The sequence below is a fragment of the Barbus barbus genome (genome assembly GCF_936440315.1).
Source record: "Barbus barbus genome assembly, chromosome: 4".
Classification (NCBI taxonomy): domain Eukaryota; kingdom Metazoa; phylum Chordata; class Actinopteri; order Cypriniformes; family Cyprinidae; genus Barbus; species Barbus barbus.
The window spans coordinates 16,558,556-16,579,548 of record NC_136732.1 but is presented as its reverse complement, the minus strand read 5'-3'; the positions used below and the strand labels follow the sequence as shown (position 1 = coordinate 16,579,548).

The window sequence follows — 20,993 nt, the reverse complement described above, 5'->3', positions numbered from 1 at the left end:
TTAAAGTCATGTTCATTTCTGTAGTCTGTAATATAACTCTTTGTAGTTATGGCCATCTCAAAAATGTTGTATTGGTTACAAATTCACTAGTTGTGAGTGCAATCACAATAAAAATGTTTTCAAAATGCTTATTTAAAAAAAATCACAACTAGCTGGAAAATTGATAAAAATCTTAAAAATAAGACAGTTTTGTAGTCAGAATAAATCTTTCTAGTTATGCCCATAAAATAAATAATATACTGTAATAAAAATCTGTATTATTTAAAAAATCATAAATTACTGGAAAAATTGAAAATGAATTGGTGTAAGGGTGTGGGAACCCTGTATATACTAAGTGAAAGTTTTGGCTCATTATTGTGTACTGGCAGAAGTCGTGTGCTTGATAGCCATGTTGTTGTGTTCATGAGAGAATCTGCACAAAATGCACAACAACCTTCAGAGTAGAGTGTTTTGAAATGTTTTAATATCGCTAAAACTTCATTAATGTATGGAGGAATTTGCTCAGACATAGCTAATGCTATATAAGTATTTATATGTGTGTTTAATACCGTCTAAAATTGGATGCAGCGCTTATAAGAGATGAAGAGTCAATGGCATTGAATGGCTTCAGCTTCTTTAGAGCACAATGACATTAATGTGCTGAACAATAATGTGTCTGGGGAAATATTATTATCTATCAAAAACTACAGAAAGGTGTTTTTGTGATAGTAGCCATATTACATCTTGCTTGTGAACAGCATTATGTGGTATAAGATTCATAAAGATTAGGAGATTTTTGTAAAAACCACACAGTAGGCCTCATGAAACAAGCAGAAGGAAATTTAGCTCCATGAAAGATTCGCAGTACATAGAAATGTTTCTTGACTAAAGCCCAATGAGTGCTGTAATGAACTGGGTGTGTTGAACTGTATGTCTCAGGGTTGGTAACGGTGGTCATGATGGCATGGCACAGAGAGCTACATGTTCTTCTCACTGCTGCTACAGCAACACACACCAGCCTTTTCAAGCCGTTCTCTAGACATTTTGACTCTGAAATAAAGTTTCAGTTGATATTTTACAAACCCAACAGTACATGAATGAGGGCAGGTAAAAACTGTATTGTGTTTGAGTGTGTCTGATTATAATGATGCCACAGATCAGTGATTGGAGTTGAAGCTGTTTTTCTGCTTGTGTCCGTTCCTGTCTTTTCAAGAGAGTTCTTCCTGTGGGCCAAAGCAAAATGATATAGTTTCTTATAATAGAGTGTAATGATGTAATACTTCTGTTTAGTCCACATCATATTCATGTCACGTGATTGATGATGAAGCATTTCAGACCAGTGATTCCCAACAAGGATGTCCAATATAAAAACTTATTGGAATTAATATCTTTTTTCAGTTCATTTTTAATAAAAAATAAAAAACACAAATATTTGTAATGTGCGCAAGTTTGATATTTCTGTAGTATTTTTCGTCCATAATTCAGATTTTTCTTTAAAAATGACATCCTGAATTGATTTATAAGTGATAACGGGATAATTTTGCCTTATTGATGGACTTATTAGCTACATAAGAACAAAACTGTTTGGGAAACACTGTTTTAGACAGTCTGCACTTTTTATAGTGTGGAGCATCTGTGGGCCGAATGTGTTCACTTGTAGTTGTGGAGCCTATAATCTACATATTGATCAGAAAAAGGTGAACAAACTGTGTTATCTTGGGATCAACAATAACGGAGTGACAGAAATACTAAAATTGCATCTTTAGGAAATTAGAGGAATAGCAAACTTAATGTGTTATGGTAATATCATAAATTACAATCAGTTTGTTAAAGGTAGATTTTGGACAGAAGTAATCAAAAAGCAGCTGATATTTTTACATGAGATCAAATATGAAAGCTTTCTTGGCATGAAACACTGAGCAGTTCAGCACTAGTCTGATTGTCGATGTGTGTCAAGAGGCTTTCACACATCACAGACTGTCTGTGGATGAAAGACTCCCATGTATAGATTCATGGTTTTTATAACTTCATTCATGCGTTTGTTGTAGGACACCATTGTTGCTGCTGCTTCTTAGCTGTTTTTATGCCGGTCTTACCAAGAGCTTAGAGCACTTCCATCATCTTCCCAGATTTACAATGAGCTATTAAAACAAAAGAGCAAATAAGGTAGAACACATGTATTATCTTTAGAAGCTATGCATTTTGCATGACAACTGCACTTTTCATCGAAATGCAATAAGAAAAAAAGAATCCGCTGCTTCCGGTGCCAGGCACATGTTCTTTAGTTTGTTTCTTTAACAGAGCCATAAGAGCTTTTATCAAAGAGATCACATAATATTCACCCACAGATTATGCTGTCTATGTATATGTATAAATAAAGTGTACTTCTCTTTTTATCATTCTAATTTGTATAAAAAAGGCAGGCACGTGAGAGTATTTTGAATAGATGAGTATTGAATGAATAAGTCCAGCTTTAACCTCATGACCTCTGCCAGGTTTTGTCTTTTTATTCTTTTTGTATCCCTCATTCTTTTACTTCTCCTCTATCGTTCTCTAAACCAGTGAAATGTGGACTTTCAATTCATTTTTGCTTTGAAGAGTGTCTTGAATGAAGAATGAAATGTTAGTCTCTTCCTACTTGACGTTTTCTTTAAAACCTATATAGTCAGTATAAATGATTGAACACCAACACCAAAGTGTGGTGATGCTCAGACAAAAGTAAATGTAACCCACAGTCTGTTCCAGATGAATGTTAATGTGAAACGAGAAGCGAGCGGACAGTGTAAATGACAGTGATTGAGGGCTGGTATTCAGCACTAGCTTGTGCGATGTTTGTTTGGATAAATGAGGTATTGCGTGTCGTCTGTGTTAATACTGCAGCTAATAGGAGAGTTACCTCATTGACTGAATGTTTAAAGAAAACAACATCACTTATTGGCACATGGAGGTCCATTTGTTTCATTTAAAGAAATGTATTACTTAATATGCGACCTTCACCTCTGTTTTGTAGGGAATTGTCTTTTTTTCATTTTACATTTAATGCATTTTTCATGTACATACTGTATAAACACACTAATTCACTGTGAAGTATTTTCTTTATCTTTTCCAAATGCACTACATATTTACAAGTCCTGTCTGAACAAATCTGAAATCTTGTAGGCCATTTTTATTGTGGATAAATTCCACTCTGAGTGTCATGTTGGTGACGATTGTAGCTGTATGTATCTTTTGTGCAAACAGCCAACTTTGTTAACAGTGGCTATTTCACAAACTTAACCCACTTTTTCCTCAGGCAATTTATACATAGTGCAAATAACATTGATTTTTTTTTTACTTTTTTGAATAGCATCTATCACTATTTGCACTGTAAACAAGTTGCTATTTGTACTTGGTGCAAACATACCATTGAAGTAAAATACCCTTTAAAGGTATGGGGTCAATAAGATTTTTTTCAAGGCTGCATTAAGTTTATCTAAAGTGACAGTTAATATATATATATATATATATATATATATGTACACACACACACACACACCGTAAAGCGCCAATATGTATCTTTAAGGTACTAATATACATTAGGGGTAAGCTTTTGCCTTTTAGCTTTTGCCACAGTGACAGCTTTGTACCTTTTTTCTGAGAGTATAATATTTCACTGTATTTCCTGACGTTTTGGTCAAATAAATGCAGCCTTGGTGAGCATGAGATTTCATTCCAAAACATAAAAAAGATTGTACACCCCAAACCTTTGAACGGTACTGTAAACTGCATCTTCTGAGGGTAAATGAACATTGCGTACATTATTTGTTATCATTGTGATCTCAATGATCTTTTATTACCACTGTGCTCTTGAGGTTGATTCAGGGGAACTGTAGGTCCTGTGAATGCGATGCATTTGCCAAAATAATTCCCATGAAAATCTCCAAAGTTAAAGTTGAACTAGTTTCATGGAATCGTACAAATTCTTATAATGGTATTCCTCTTACAAGCAGGTAATTTCAGGTTTGTGGTCAGGTGTGACAAGGTGTTCATTTTGAGTTTTCCTAATTCTTTAGTTCTGGTTTTGTTTGTGTCATCCTCATTGTAAATGACCATGACTGTGTAGAATCAACACAAATCCCAAATGACACTTTAATAAAAGAAGCCTGAAGGAAAGACAAACTCCGAGGACTCTTTCTATAATGGATTTCAGATAGGTGCATATATAAGTATAAGTATTTTACAAGACACTAGGAATTATTTTCTCAGCTTTGCAAAATTATTGCCCACATTTGTATTTAGTGAACATGTGAAATGCAGTTAAAATTCTAGGGCATGTTAAACAAATATGATCATTTGGTTTAGTTCTTTATTTTACATAAAATGTAACATATGACAGTGAAACCCAAACCCTAACTCTTGTTAGGCCTATTTTGTACACTCTTTTGTTCACTCTTAAAAAAACAGCCTGCTAAACAATGTCCTTGAAGTCACTCTTTAGCTCACGGTTCACATTCAGTCTGCCGGTTAATATGGTTACTTGTTTTGTTTACTTCTACAGAACATTAACAATATTTGACCTCATACAGTTTAAGCAGAGAAGAAGATTAACTGCCTTAGTGCTATGTTAGCTAGAATGCTAATCTCTGACAACATGAGCCAGCTTTGTGCAATACAGCAAGCAGTTTACAGCCGAGAGAGAGAGAGAGATAGATAGTTAGACAGATAGATATACAGATAGCAGAGGTGTGCACATTACAGTAACAGGCTAACATCAAATGACACCAGGCTGCAGACAAATTTACTGAAATTTGTTCTAAATAGAGAAGATACTGGCCTGACTGACTATAAGTGCAAATGTAACTATGAAATATTGCTTGATGTTTTGCACAACAGAATATTTTGACCAGAAACAACAACGACGGCTAGGTTTGATGCATTCAGTTTGCAGTTACAGTATATATTGAGCATACAGAGCTTATATCTATTTCAAAAGCTGATTACAGAGCCTTATGAATGGAGAGATGGGATTATAAAAGAAAAACTTCATGACAGTTGTGTGAACTGTCATTTTTCCTTCCATGACAGAGAAAATGGTGCCGTCTATCAATATCCTGTGTTATTGGCCATATAGTGCAAATGTGGAGGAGTGGATTAGTAAATCTGAGGACACCTTTTGGTTTCTTTAGGTCATCACAAACGTTATCTCAAAGAAGTAAACAAAAACGCTTGTTCAGACAAGTCAATTAAACCAAAGGTTAAGGTAGAGATATCACCATCTGACTGGATCATCAAATCAATCTGTAATGTCAGTGAAGTGCAGAGCATTGTGGGTAGACAAAAATGTTACCAGGTAAATGAGGATACACTTAAGGAAAGCGTGTCTACACAATTTCGATTTCCCTCTCAATACCCACATACTTCAATGCATCCGCTTGACTGTATCTAAGAAGCAGGAAAAATAAAATGACACCACAAAATGAAATTAAACTGCATATATGAGTGTCTATTTGTGATGTAACGGTATTGCTGAAACAAGCAAAACATACCTGTAGTCAAAAAAGAGCTCTTCTCCTCGCTGTATAGCTCGCTTGGCAAAGATTCCAATGCGGTGATCACCATTAACCATGACAACTGTAATAAAACCAACACCACAACCAACGTGCTTAATAGCTTCAACATAAAGTGCTTCGATATTTATGTGATGAAATAAAGTACCTTTTGCGTAACAATTGGGGTTGACGGAGTGGTTGGCAAATCGTATTTTATTCCCTTTTCGAGTGGCATCCACTACAAAGTCTGGAATGATATAAAACACTATTTTAAAAACACCAAATTGACATCTAAAAGACAATAGAATAGAATAGAATAGAATAGAATAGAATAGAATAGAATAGAATAGAATAGAATGAGTGAAGCTGATACCATTGTTCAAGTTGAACAGAAAACTGGACATGTACTTGTCATAGATTCTGCCCCTCCTGTCTGCTTCATCCTGGGAAATAAGCTACAAACACACACACACATAATGCAACTTTCATAAAAATCACAACAGCTAGTGCTCATCATCAGGGGTGTGTGTGATTTCCACACACCTCTCCACAGTACTCAGAGATGAACTCGTTCTTCTGGACTGGCTCTTTGATAAATGTACCCCACCCTGCAACATCAGATGGGGCCAGGAGCAGGTGCTGGCAAACAGGTTAAACAACATTTATATCACTAAAGCATCTTCTGCATCAATTATTTCCCTTTTGAATATCACCATGTTGGGATAAGATATTGGATAAATACTAGATAGATAGACAGATAAAGCAACATAATGGTAGAACGATGGAACAATAAAATAGATAGATAGATAGATAGATAGATAGATAGATAGATAGATAGATAGATAGATAGATAGATAGATAGATAGATAGATAGATAGATAGATAGATAGATAGATAGATAGATAGATAGATAGATAGATAGATAGATAGATAGATAGATAGTTAGTTTACAGTGTCACTGGAATGTACTTCATACCTTCTTGAGTCCTCTCTGAATGCTGCAGTTCTTACAGGAGACCTGTTTGCTGTCCCAGTGCTCTGCGGCCCCACAGGTCATGCAGAGGTCAGGGTCACACTCCCGCACCGCCAGGTAACAGGGACACTGCTTGGTGTTACACTGAGTCTTGCAGCGACAGCCAGGAAACCGGTTCTGACCTAGAACAAACACCCAGAGCAGTACTTGGTTAAAGTGACCTGTTAATGTTTGAGGTGTTCTTATGCCTAAAATAAATGGATGTTCAAAATCACGTAGTTTGAGTAAATGTCAAAATGGTACAACGATTTATTAGAGTTAAAGTGTGTCATTTATTCACTGCTTGTTCTGTTGGTGCCCCCTAGTGGTGTATAAACATAAAAACAGAAGCAATAGTTGAGCATTGGACAGAGATGTAATTCTATAGATATTATAGATCTACACAGTAAAATTGTGTTTTAATAGTGTAAGATAAGATAAAGTGAGAGAGAATGAAAAAGCCTTCATAGTACATAACTCCAATAGCCTTTCTTCAAATTCAAAAAAAGTTTATTTTACTTATAAAATGTTCTGAAACAAAAGGGTCTGTTTTGCCCTTTATTTTAGAACAGTGTTATACTGTATACTTAAATTAGAATATTTTTCAAGAGTTTGCATGTGTGTATATGTGCATTTGTGTTGAACTCACACTCCCGATCACACTGGCAGAATTTCTCACAAAAGTTTTGTGTCATCACACATGAGCAGGAGCTATCACATGGGTGCTCAGGGTGGTCACATGGCTGATAATTGTACACTTGATTAGATGAGTTGTCTGTAAGACAAATAGAAAGGGAAATGACAACAATTCGTTCTGAACAAAGCCTTTCCATTATGGTTCCAAAAATGTGTGATTATTACATATTTTAATTACTTTTCAGAAAGTGCACTCACAAAGAGCAGTTTTGCTAACATTTTACAATAAGGTTTGATTAACCTGTATTATTAACAAACACCAATTACCTATCATCAGTATATAGTGTAGATTAATAAATGCTCTGAGTCTTACAGCATCAACTGTTAAAAACTAACCTTATTGTAAAGCGCTACTGCAATCTTAATATTTAATAATCATATTTAATAGAAATTAAATATTTTAGAACCGAATTATTCTGACTATAATTACTATAATGAATATAGATATGCCTTTTGCAATTTTTTAACACCATTTCAATATTCTGACTGCATTTTAAATATTTAAAGATACTGATACTAATACTTTAAACGTTACATTAAGAACTGAAAACCTTAGAATATTATATTCGTGTTATTCTACCCTGTTTAATATTTGTTTTAAAGTCTTTGTTTCTGCACTGAAGGTGAATAAATGATTTCTAAAGGTACATGTGAAATAAGCATATGCACATGAACAAACCATTAAACTAACTATTATTTATTTGTCCAACTACTAATCACCAGCCAGAATAATCTCCCTAACTATATGCATCTCCATGACTTTTCCTTCTGTTTGTCCATTCCTGAACCTGCCAAACCACTGAAACCTCGCCTCAGTCTGGTATTGAAGTTGAGAGTCTTACCTTTCTTCAACTGTATCTTTGCCCATAATCTATCAAACAAACAGAAACAAAGTTTAGCTCTAATGTTAGTATTTTGCTGCCTGTGCAACATCCAGCTTATAACAGCATGAACCTAACAGCCAGGTAAGGGTGTGTTAACATCTTGCCTGTGCTTTCGTTTTTTCTTCTGTGGTGAGATCCCACCATCCTCCAGTGGAACACGGTGAATCAGCACCTCTTTCACTGCAAACTCATAAACCTGACAGAAAGTCATACATAATCACATGAGACCGAGCATTGCAACATGTTACACATAGACACACACACACACACACACACTGCATCACTATCCAGTGAACACTTAATGGGCGTTAGTCAGAACTTTGAAACCCAGCTGAGACGTAACCGCTAATTATCATGTTGATCTTTGCCATAGGAGCTCTCACACACACTAACACGCACATACACACACAAATACACAACCAAAACAACACTCTTCTAGAAAAAGATTTGGACCATTCCCTAAATGAAAGAAAAACACATGATTTGATGTAATCACATTTCCAGTTAGCCAAACCACAGTCTTTCTGGGAAAAACACACAGGCACACAGTCATACATTTAAACACACACATTTTCATTGTCTCTGCTTTTGAGTAAATACTTTCCACACATTTAATACGTTTTAATTCAATTCAGATCTGCATTAATAAACTCCTTTACCAATGAGTTACCAGACAATACATTACCCAACTAGCAAAAGACACATATATAACCTCCTGTTCATTGTCATTTGTGTGCGTACCTCTCTACATGTCTTGGTACCAATGAGTCGTGCAATAGAGCAGAAGTTGTTGTAATATGTGCCGTGCAAGACTCTGAACAGAGACTCCTCTGCTCCGCTCCACTGAGGAGGCAAAACGGACTCCTCTGTTCCTTCCTCCCCTGGTCTCAGTTTGGTGGGACTGGGACACCGAGAGTTACCTTCTGACACACAAACATGCACAGAGCTAAATGTCAGGTTTTCATGTAAATCAGAGCTGAATAGCAGCAGCTGATATTTGATATTCAACTTTTTAATTAAAAGCCTATACTATTTTGTCTAAGAAAGTTTATAATCAAGATTTTTTTTAAAGAAATTAATACTTTTATTCAGTAAGGATGCCTTATACTGATCAAACGTGACAGTAAAAACATTTATAATGTTATAAAAGAGTTCTATTTCAAATAAATTCTGTTCTTATTCATCAAAGAATGCTAAAATAAAATGTCATGTCTTCCACAAAAATAATAAGCACAATTGTTTTTAACAATGCTAATAACACTATTTGTTACTTGAGTACTAAATCAACAAACTAGAATGATTTCTGTATTAATGCCTGCTGAAAATTCAGATTTGCCATCACAGGAATAAAATAAAAACTAAAATGAGTCATTTTTAAATGCTACATATGAATTAAGGCATCACAACATTATAATGTACAGTATGAAAATAGATATTAATCTTGAGATTTGCTAAAGATTATAATGTTACTAAATTATTTGTGTTTTTAAAAAATAACTAAGTGAGCATCAGATGATGGTAAAGGTAATCAAAATGTAAAAATAAGAATGATAAACAATTAAATATGCAATACTAACCAATAAATATTGTAATACTGTATATCAGTTGATGACCAGATAATGTGTCTGTAATGGTACTGATAAACTGTGCATGAGTTTTAGTTAGTTGTTGTTAGTGCACTCCTATGTGGTTACAAGCATCTTTTGGTGGTTGCTAGAATGTGATGAGTTTAGGCCAAAATCTCTACTATACTCTTATGGATATACTAGGGTTATAATAGATATGGCTTGGATCCCTCCTTTAAATGTAAGCCTGTACAATCGTTTCCCTGTTTTATCATTCGACAGGTGAAAATAATAATTATTAGTTTAGCAAGCACCGCTAATAATGTTCCTGTGTGTCAGCAAACATTTCCAGTGATGTCTCTGTTGCAATTTAGACAAATAACTCACCATGGGACAAGAGTTATTTTTGGCAAGGGAAGGTTTGGCTGTGTGTTTCATCTGTGTTATTGTGGTCTGGATAAACTATTAACTCTTTATCCTCTGTACCTGAGGAGCTGGTAGTCTCATGATCGCTGTCTCCTTTTCCCTCCTCACCGGAGCCTGAGGGGGTGGGGCCACAGGAACTCGAGGGGCGGGGCTGTCGGCGTCGACGCTGGGGCCTTTGAGACCTCTGCATGTTTTGATCAGCAAACTCTTTTGCCCCTTTCTATGACCAAAGAAGAGATAAAGAGAAATTATAAATTGAATTACATTATAAATTGAATCCAAGTTCATGAAATTATAAATTCTCAGCTAAGTAGAAAAACGTATGAAATACAGAAAGCTGTACCTGCAGCAGAAAGCAGTCCAGTCCACAGGGCTCTGTCTCCATTCGGATCTCTTTATTCTTCCTCTTATACACATTAGGAGATGCATGGAAGGCTGAACACAAACAATGTACTAATTTACATCCATTTTGGATAATTCCATCATAAGTGGTCACTGCTAAATATAATATAATTATAATTATATACTAAATATAGTATGATACTCAGCTGACCACTTGTGAGCAGATCATTTCAGACAAACTTTATTGCCAAGTTTAAACAGGGCATATCTGTATTCTTGATGTACTGATGAAGATTGTACAAAATGGTATCATACTTGAAAGGTATTGTATTGTACATAATTCAGGAACATGTCCCGAAGGACAGATTGTATCATGCATCATGCTCTCCATCTGAATAAACACAAAAAAGGCAGAAGAGTATAGAAGGACATTATAATTTCTTACGGTGCAAGAAGCAGTCGTATTTAAAGCAGCGGCGACAGAAGAGTGTGTGAAAAGAGTGCAGACTTTGCTCTCTCTGAACAGATTTGGCAAAGGGGCCGTCCATGTTGGGCGTGCAGAGAGGAGGCAACTTCACAGGGCTGGATGGCTCCAGGAGATCCTTATACCTGCAAGAGAGAGAAAAATACAGTTACATTATTATTTGTAATAACAGCAAAACACACTATACCGAAACTACAGCAAGTTTGGGGTTTAAAGAAGTCTCTTATGCTCACCAAGGCTGCATTTATTTGGTCAAAAATATATAATATATACTGTGAAATATTGTTTGAATTTGAAATAACTGTTTTTTATTTTAGTATATTTTGTCATTTATGCAATTTATGTAATTTTTAGGATCATTACTCCAGTCTTCAGTATCACATGATCCTTCAAAAATTCAAATCCTTCAAAAATTCTAATATGATTTGCTGCTCAAGAAATATTTCTCATTATTATCAATGTTTAAAACAGATGTGCTGCTTTAAATATTTGTGGAAACCAAGATACATTTTTTCTGAATTATCTGAAGAAAAAAATAGAAAGAAACAGAATTTATTTGGAATAGAAATCTCTAGTGACATTATTCATATGTTTACTGTCACTGTTGATCAATTTAATGTGCCCTTTGCTGAATAAAATTAATTTCTTTCAAAAAAAATGAATGGTAGTGTATGTGGAAGAACAATGCAATTCTGCCAATATTTACTCATCCTCATGTTGCATATTAACAGCCGTAGTCACAATGAACTGTTGTGCTGTGTATTTAAGTATTATTTCTGTGTATTTTTTAGCCCCTTTTTAATTTTTTTCAATAAAAGAAAGTCATACAATTTTGAAGTGAATAAAATGATGACAGAATGTTCTGTTTTGGACGAACTATCCCTTTAAAGTGCTGAATTTGTTTGACACACATAACAGGCTATTAAACACAACTCTCATCCACAGATTTCCTCCAGCCAGCGGAAAGAAATAAAATGAGCACAGCTGGTGGAATGAACAATAATGACATGAAACGGTAAACAGTTGGATGATAAGGCAGACTGTGTCGGGTTTTTGTTTCCACTGCTGCTGCGGGGGCTGCACAGCCAGCTGACAGCAGAGCCCGAGGAGCTTCCCATGAACCTTCATTTACCACAGCTTGAAGGTGGCATGACATATACTTTCCTAGTCATGTGAAGAATGTGCACGCATGTTAGGTTTGCCATTATGGATGCATACTCTTGGTGAATAAAAGCTTTTGTTTGGAACAGCATTGTGTAAATTAATTAACTGGACTGAACTGAAAATCACTAAAACAAGCTAACCTGTTTGTCCAAACTATGGAAGACTTGGGAGTATTTAGAAACCAGCTTGACAGCATACACAATTTGGCGTGCATTGAGAGAAGCCAGTTTGAATCTGGACTTCCTCATGTCCTGATCCCATTCATTTCTAAAACTTAAGGTTAAATCAACAGGGTGGCCTACTTGTCCTTCAGCTCCTCCATGGTGCCTTTGTATGGAAACATAGACGCAATAGCTGTGAAAATCTTGTCGTGAGGAATCTTCTTATTGGCAGAGAGCTCTCTTCCTAATGAGGGAAAAGTGAGACTAAAATCAGCATTGTCCTGAATTTGACTTTTAAAGCAAAAGTAGAGTAGTGCATGGGCTTATGTGTGTGTGCATGTTTAAGGGTCAGGGTGTACCGTACCTGGATACTGTCCTAAAACAAACTGAATGAACAAACAGGTCTGTCCAGCCCTCACTGGGAATAGAGGTGGAACTCAGAGCAAATAATTGCACATAGACATAGAGACAGAGGCTGATCTGATGGGCAATGCATGTGATCTCTAGTCTATTTGTTGTTAAACCAGTGAAATTCAAATCACTGGAAAGCTGAAAGATTTACAGTGCTACACCACCGATTGTCTATTAAAAGCCCTAATTCTATGGTAATTTGATCCAACATATGATCATATGACCCAAAATATCATCAAAATTACTGATTTATTTATTTATTTAAATGTCTTATTATTATTTTTTTACAATACAAAGGCATTAATACATTTTTGGTCAGTAAACCCATTTCCTTTTAAATAATTCAAATTCAATTTAAAAAATCTAATTAAACAATAATAAATTGTTTTTTTAAATATATTATATCATACCTTTTTACATTAAATTTTATTATAATAATTATTCCATTATTTTACTTCTGTTCAAAACCAACTCACCTTCATCAGTGCTCCTCTTCCTTTTGGAAAAGCCCACTTGTGACTCTTCTGGTTCTTCAGCTGTCGTTTTCTGCACCTCTTTCTCCTCTTCCTCCTTATTCTCTGTTCTCTCAGAGGGTTCTTCCTCCTCCTCTTCCTCTTCCTCTGGGTCTGAATATTGGCTCAGTGCCTCCACCAGCTCTTTAAAGATCTCATCATTTATGAAGCCTCCTTCTGTTGGTACAAGATACTTACATACTGACTGCCTGTCTAAGATTCACATACAAGTTATATATTGATTAGCATGTACACTACTGCACTACTGTCAGCACTATTTACAGAAATGAATACTTTCAATCAGCAAGGATGCATTCAATTAATCAAAAGTGACATTTAAGACATTTATAATGTTACAAACGCCTTCTATCTGTATCAGTTTCCACAAAAATATTAAGCAGCACGACTGTTTTCAACATTGATAATAAGAAAGGTTTCTTTAACATCAAATCAGTATATTAGAATGAATTCTGAAGGATCATGTGACACTGAAGACTGGAGTAATAGCTGAAGAAAATTTTACTTTGCCATCACAGGGATAAATTATATTTTAAAATATATCCTAATAAAAAAAACAAACAGTTATTTTAAATTGTAATATTTCACAGTATTACTTTTTTATTGTATTTTTCATAAAAAATGACACTTACAAAAACAATAAAAATGCCTTTAAAACATTCAGGGCTTTCCAGAGGAGATTCAGCTCAGGACTAGCGACGCCTCTCGTAGTGTGTATAAATACATATTGTGATGCTCACCTCTGTCTCCATGCACCCCGTCATAATTGTCAATAAGCTCTTCCAGGAAAGCTTCATCCTGTTCCAACACCTCGTCTCCCATGTAGGGGATATTATGCAGAAATGTCTCATCTTCCACCTCAGAAACAAAGAGAGGGAGGAAAGACTTTTTAGTGATTTTATTGATTTATATAAAGACATGTTCCATATGCATTCATGTATCAGTGAGGTTCCTCTAATGAGAGATAAATGCACAACGATATTGTAAACGTGTTTTGTTGGTGGCTGTTTTTGTGTATTCCTATATTTGTGCCTGTAAGTGAGTGTAGGCGTTTAAAGACGCACATCCTCCTCTACCTGAGAGATGATTTCAAAAACACATGCTTTGAGCTGTCAGAACATGTGAATGCGCTGCTGCAGGATGACCTACTTTCAAAATGACCAGTGTCATAAATGATGCTTTTCTTCTATTTTCCTCTCTCTCTCTCCTTATTTGTCTGTAGACACAGGCTTCTAATGGTGATCATGACTGAGTGCTTTTTATGTGTGTTAATGTGTGTGTGCTTATTGTCCACATCCAGTACCATGAAGTTCTGCTGCAAAGGGGACCATGAGTACATGAATGGTATCCCAGCAACAGTTGTCAAGGGACGCATGGCAACTGCCTGGTTCGGGAAAGACGGAAAGCCAGACTCTACCATGCACAACTGTGATTGGACAAGAAAGGGAAGACAGGAAAACAGAAGACAAGTCAAAGTGTCACTCAAAACTATTAGAGGACCGCTAAATTGCTTTAGTCCTGCATATGTTAATTAGTCAGTGTCATTTGAATATATTAATTTTACATTGGCTATATTTCACTGACAGATTACTGAATTTAAATCTAAATTAAAAAGTTAATGTATTATAAAATGAAAAGTTGACCCAAAATTAAAATACTGTCATCATTTAAATAGTTTCAAACCTGTATGACTTTCTTTCTTCTGGGGAAAAAAGGAGACATTTAAAGAATTAAACTGGTCACTCCTTTCCATGCATTTTACAATAAATATTAACTGAGGCTTTCAAGTTTCAAAAAGGATGTAAATGCATCATGAAAGTAGTCCATACAATGCATGCACTGTATTCCAAGTCTGAATTTCTTGAAGCCATATGATAGCTGTAAATCGTTTGAATCAAACTGAACCTCAGAACCAGATGAGGCTGATTTGTGGCCAGATCATTCAGACCATTCTCTAAACTGGATTAAATATGATTCATTAAAAACCAAAATGGAAATGTGTGAGATAACAACTTATTTTATAATTGTGTCTGTTAATCACTCAAAACTTGTATGGCTTCATAAGGAATATAGAGCACTATTTGTACAGACCATATATTTTTAAATAATGCTTTTGTGTCCTTTTTTATGTTTAAAAGCTTCAGTCATGCTTAATTGTAAAAAGGCTAACAGTATTCAGTATGTCTCCTTTTGTTTGACAGGGGAAAAAAGTCTAACACTAGGGACCGATTCTCACTATTAACTAGTTGCTTTTTAGCATACCCATTATTAAAATATTGATAATTTATTGGTACTTATAAAGCACATATTCTGCATGACCATATTCTACAATCCTACCAAATACCTAAACTTAACAACCTTACTACCTTACTAACAATTAATAGCAAATTAAGAGTGTATTGAGGCAGAAGTACCTTAAAATAAAGTATGAGCAAAAAGTCATACTGGAACAACATGAGGGTGAATAAATAATTAAAGAATTTAATTCCAAACCAAATCAGTGATAGAAATGTCATAAGGTCAAGAAGAATTGAATTGGGACCAAATGTGTGCCCTGAGAAATTACTATATCATAACCCACTAATCAAAATATTTGGTTTAGTGTTATCTAAAGAACATCAAATATGGTATTGTTTTCCAGTGCTATTACAAGCAGGATCCAGCTGTGCTGGTATGTTGAGCAGTCTCACTGTATTCCACAGAGAGCTCAGCTCTGCTGTGCCCGCTGGCTGCTTTTATTGTGGATATCACAGGAGTTTCAGATATTGAGCTCTGGCTTGGCAAACATACAAATACATGTTTGGCAACAGAGCAATTTTACGAAGAGAGAGAAAAAAAACCACTGCTGCATTTTACCGGCCTGCTGGTAATATTTGCCCTGACTAATTAATCAGAGGTTAACTGTGCCACAGTCCGTCCATTAATAACATCATTAGATTGATCTAAACGCTTGTCAGGTAGGATGTGATAAAGTACGTTCTGCCTGAAATAGAAGACAAACTGTGGCACCTGATCTTGAGTCATTACTGGCATTTTGTTAGAATAAATTATGTTTGGGAATGGCGAGGCAAAGCTGACTATGTATTGATTCAGCTCATAAATCAGCTAAGGGGGACAGTCTTGTGCTGAATTAGCAGGGGCAATTCACAGTAAAGCGATCTAGTGTCATAGAGCAGATGCAAGATGACTGACACTGGTTTGTGGTGGTCAAGGCCTCCAGCTGTCATTCTTGCCTTTTTGCTGGGCAGAGAGCCACTGGTTGTGGAAAGGGGAATGGACTGGATTTGGAGCTTGGACCATTCCTCATTCAGCAGCTCAGTTCTTCCTTCAATCTTGCGGCGATTTGACTGGAAAAGAGCCTGTGAAAAACACACAGCTTAATAGTTTAAAAGACTAAATTATATGAACTGAAAACACAGAAAACAAATCAAGGCAATAAAAGGGGGCAGAATAATGAAAAAATTCTAAAAGAAATACACTACCATTCAGAAGATTGTGGTTGGTAAGATTTCTTTTTTATGTTTTTGAAAGAAGTCAGATATACTCACCAAAGCTAAATTTATTTGATGAAAAATACAGTAAAACACTAATGTTATGACATATAATTACAAATTAAAATAAGTGTTTTCTATTTTAATACATTTTAAAATAATAATTTAATTATGTAATTTATTCCTGCTGAATTTTCAGCATCATTACTCCAGTCTTCAGAGTCACATGATCCTTCAGAAATCATTCTAATATGCTGATTTGATGCTCAAGAAACATTTCTTTGTCCTTATTTTTGGGATCTTTTTTGAACCTAAACCTAAATCTTTAGGACTCCTTAATGAATAGAAAGTTCAAAGAACACCATTTATTTGAAACTGAATGTTTTTGGAACATTATTAATGTATTTACTGCCACCTTTGATTAATGCATCTTTGATTAATGAAATTATTAACTGCTAAAAAAAAAAAAAAAAAAAAACTTACCCCAATGTAGTATAGAAATACAGAATAAATCATATTGAAAGAGTAAAGGAAAGAAAAGAAAAAAAAACAACAACAAAAGACCTACCTTGACCTCCTCAGCTTTGCGGAAGCGTTTCAGCTGTCTTAACCTCATGTACTCAGACTTGACTCTCTTCTTCCATTCCAGCAGACTGCGGGGGGGCTTTGCAGTGCAGGACTGGGGAACTGACACCTCCTCCATCATCAGCCTCACCTGACTACAAGGCACATGAGCAATACTTATATATGGGATGAATACACATCCAGCCAAGCTGAGCTCACATTCAGACAACACTGGAACAAACAGTATGTTTAAGGATTTTATAAAATTCAATAGTTTTATTTCCTGTTTGGGTTTATGTTTTAGGATGAACTTTTTTCCAAGGCATTGTTAGATGCCAGTGTTTCCTGTAATAGCTATGCAAAGATTTGATTTCAGAAACAGTATCATAGCTACTAAACGGCTTCTTATTATTTTAAATCTGTATTTAACCTCAGAATGAACTCAAAGTAAAAAGAGGTGCTTAAAGTCTGATTTTGTGGTGGCTGTGCTTTAAAATTAAATGATAATAATCTTAATTCAAGTGATGAAGGATTGTGAAAGTCTGACAGTAATCAGTGTTGAGTACAACTGTAAGGTTAACCCTGCCTGCTTTAAATGATTGAAAATGATTTGAAAACATCTGCTAGAAATTTAGAAAAGTAATCAAATGTAATCAGTTACATTAAAGTACTTGAAACAGTTACACTACTTATTACATTTTAAATATAGGGTATTGGGTAACTTGTAACCTATTACATTTTCAAAGTAACCTTCCCAACACTGTAAATATATTATGGTGCATAAAATCATCTGTATTGATAGTTATTCTCGTGAATCCATAGATTCTTCTTCATCATGGTAAATATATTTTCTGGGATGTGATAAACAGCACCTTCCATAAGGGTTCCCGTCAGATGTGACTCACTCTCTTTCACAGACATACGCACACAAGGGACTTATAAATTGCATGACTCAAACTTTATCATCAGTAGTGACTCCATATAGGACTCCCTTACTGCCCCCTGCAGTTCACAAAAGACAACTAACATTCTGCATCACACGATTTAAAGGTCCCCAATTTAGATTAGCACTTCAGGTTACCCAAACAGTAATTTAATGGAAAAAGACAAAAAAGGAGCGCGTTGGCTGCCACAGAACAAAACAGGCTATGCGCATCGCATCCAAGTGAGACTGTGCGGGGAAAAACATCCTCACACTGGAAGTGGGCGTGTCTCTCACGAGCCCATATCATCAGATAAGTGCGTAGTACACTTTTCACCATTTCTTAACCCTCCAATACTGCTTTCTCGAACTTTCGAGGAACTGAAATGAAACATAAAATGTTGTTTGGGAACGAATTACGCAAGGCTGCACGGGCCACGAACGAAAGCGTTAATGAAGGACGCTAAGCTTCAACAACGCCACGCGTTAAAACAAATACGTGCAATAGACACTACGAAGCAAACGATACACGCCGAGACGATTTATTAAACATGTCTTATGCACATGCTTTAGCTTTCTCGCGCATGCTGGAGGTCGATACGGAGAATCACAGTTTGAAATACCTTAAGAGTCCCTGCTCCTTCCTTTAAACCCTCTCGCGAATCAGCTTCAGCTTCAAGTGCGCAGCAAAGAAGTCCGCGTGCCCAAAAACGTCCTGTACTGAAAAACGGTGTCCTGGCTAGCGAGCCGCTGCAGATGTCGGTGCCAGACTGCTTGTGTTGAGGGGTGCGAGGATTCCTCGGTCATCCGTGAGCATGTCGAGATTGTAGTTGTACAGTTAAGAGCTGCGCACTTGGTTGGCACGGTCAAAGCACAGGGTGACGTCTTTATTATGAACATACTCCAGCTCTCTTTGGCTGGACCACAGGCTACGAGTGCACCGAGGAGGAAAATAATCATGCAACTCATTTTCTGAATAATTAATAGCCTGCATGCAAACATGTGCTTGAGCACATTTAGTAAGCGTCATTTAAGATGTGATTAATCGATTAATAACGATTATCTACTGTCTATTATTATTATTATTATTGAATTTTCCCATAGTAGCATGTTTTATCATTTTAATTATAAATAAAAATACGCATGAAAAAAAGTATTTTAATATATTATATATAAAAAAATAAATTGATTTATACATTAATATATAAAAAATAAAGTGCTGATGACATACAAACATGTGACTTATAAACCATTGAAGTAGTTGTATTTACTTTATAGCAAGATACCTAATCATATACGGAATATATGTACACGTGGATGTTAATGTATGCAGAGACAGAAGGCTCCGCGCAAAGGGGCTTGGCTTGAGGATCCAATGGGTCTTGTTTTTGGACGGCTCCCTTGAGATCCGCAGCGCTTAGCATGTGCTGTTTTCCTCCAGAGAGCGAGCGAGGGCAGCGTGACAGAAGGCACTGCCCTTCTCTGCAAGTCATGTGACCAACGAGAGCGCGCTCGAGAGAGAGATCGCAACGCAGTTGAACTGTATGAATAGCAGTAAATGCTTTATACGTTCACCGCTCCCTGGCACAGATTATGTCAGTAATTGGCTATTACCAATGACTGCTGTTGTCACTATTATTTTTAAAAATATTTTTATAATAAACTTTAAAAATAATAATAATAATTGTAATGCTACAACTACACATCCAATAATAATAAGTTATATTATGTTATATAATTTAAGAATACATCTTATATAGCTCGATTACGACAGATGTTTTGATATTTATGAATCCACTCGGTGGCGACATGTAACCATTTATACCTCAGTCCTATTTTTTTAAAGAGACAGATCACCTAAAAGTCAGAAGTCTTACTCAAGTTGCTCTAAACTTGTTTGGCTTTCTTTCTTTAGTTAAACGCACAGAATAATATATTAGGTAGAAGCACAATCTCAGACCCTGTTCAGTTTTAGGTTTTGTTTGAAAAAATATGCAATGAAGTGAATGGCGACTCTTTTTGTGTTTCACAAGCAAGGAAGTCGTATTTGGAACAACACAGGGATTTTCATTTTAGTTTTTGACATAGCTATCCCGGAGTATTCGTTGACATTCTCTGAATTGCATTAAGCTGCATGTGAAAGAACAAACGTTTTTGTCCTGTAAGAACATGGAAATGATATTTGGTTTGGTTTCACCGATTATTGACTTAAAGAAAAACATAGGGAGTTTTTTGTTGCATTCTTGATACTTTAACATAAAAGTGATATTTTAACATAAAAGACCAGTTCACCAAAAATTAAAATTGCCTCATTTACTCACCCTCATGTCAGTCCAAACCTATATGACTGTATTTGATACAGTGGAACATAAAAGAAGATATTTTGAGAAATGTTTTTGTCCATACAATGGACATCAGTTGTAACCTAAATGGTTTGGTTGCCAACATTCTTCAGAGTAACCTGTTTTGTGATTCACAGAAGAAAGTAATGCAGGTTTGGAACAACATGAGGGTGAGTAAATGATGACACAATTCCTTTAACTAACGAGGGAAAAACATATTTTGTTAGATACTGATGTTTTGTTTACTGTATCTGAATTTAATTAGGTTTTCTGTCTTCTGTTTTCTGATACTGACATTGTGTGTTTTGGTTTGCGCTTATGTAGGCTTGGTTAAAGATTGGACATGTGCAGGTGTTTTAGCTTCTTCTGTCTGTAGAATTGAGGTGGTGTTGCACAGCACTTCAGTATGTGATAGATGGAGTGGCAACGCAATTTTTCATCACACCCTTATCCCAGTAATGGCCCCATCCTAACAGGGTTTTCTTAGGCCAG

At 35.7% G+C, this 20,993-nt stretch overlaps 1 protein-coding gene across 5 annotated transcripts; it reads right to left on the bottom strand.

Moving 5' to 3' along the window:
- Nucleotides 1-3,782: 3,782 nt before the first annotated feature.
- LOC306868837 (histone-lysine N-methyltransferase EZH1-like) lies at nt 3,783-19,126 on the bottom strand. Of its 5 annotated transcripts, none has more exons than XM_079415235.1 (20): nt 18,783-19,126; nt 17,242-17,392; nt 16,416-16,541; nt 14,486-14,608; nt 13,923-14,040; nt 13,129-13,341; nt 12,383-12,485; nt 10,878-11,041; nt 10,434-10,525; nt 10,151-10,310; nt 8,841-9,022; nt 8,204-8,295; nt 8,058-8,086; nt 7,169-7,294; nt 6,484-6,662; nt 6,051-6,146; nt 5,881-5,962; nt 5,674-5,754; nt 5,505-5,589; nt 3,783-5,400 (listed from the first exon to the last, which is right to left on the bottom strand). In XM_079415235.1, the coding sequence occupies exons 2-20, from the start codon at nt 17,377-17,379 to the stop codon at nt 5,340-5,342; spliced, it is 2,250 nt and encodes a 749-aa protein (XP_079271361.1). In that variant the 5' UTR covers nt 17,380-17,392; nt 18,783-19,126; the 3' UTR covers nt 3,783-5,339. The 5 variants fall into 5 exon arrangements, 3 of the variants coding, with proteins under 3 accessions (XP_079271361.1, XP_079271360.1, XP_079271362.1); XR_013784133.1 differs by having other exon boundaries at nt 3,786-5,400; nt 5,916-5,962; nt 18,783-19,098; XM_079415234.1 differs by having other exon boundaries at nt 4,306-5,400; nt 5,674-5,962; nt 18,783-19,098.
- Nucleotides 19,127-20,993: the final 1,867 nt, after the last annotated feature.

Excerpts from the sequence above, each read along its gene's own strand:
- LOC306868837 (XM_079415234.1), bottom strand. The coding sequence starts at position 17,379 with ATGATGGAGGAGGTGTCAGTTCCCCAGTCCTGCACTGCAAAGCCCCCC. Across the intron at positions 14,609-16,415 it reads GCTCTCTGCCCAGCAAAAAG|TTGTGCATGGTAGAGTCTGG; the intron begins GCAAGAATGACA and ends GTCCAATCACAG. Across the intron at positions 10,526-10,877 it reads ATACGACTGCTTCTTGCACC|CCTTCCATGCATCTCCTAAT; the intron begins GTAAGAAATTAT and ends GTTTGTGTTCAG.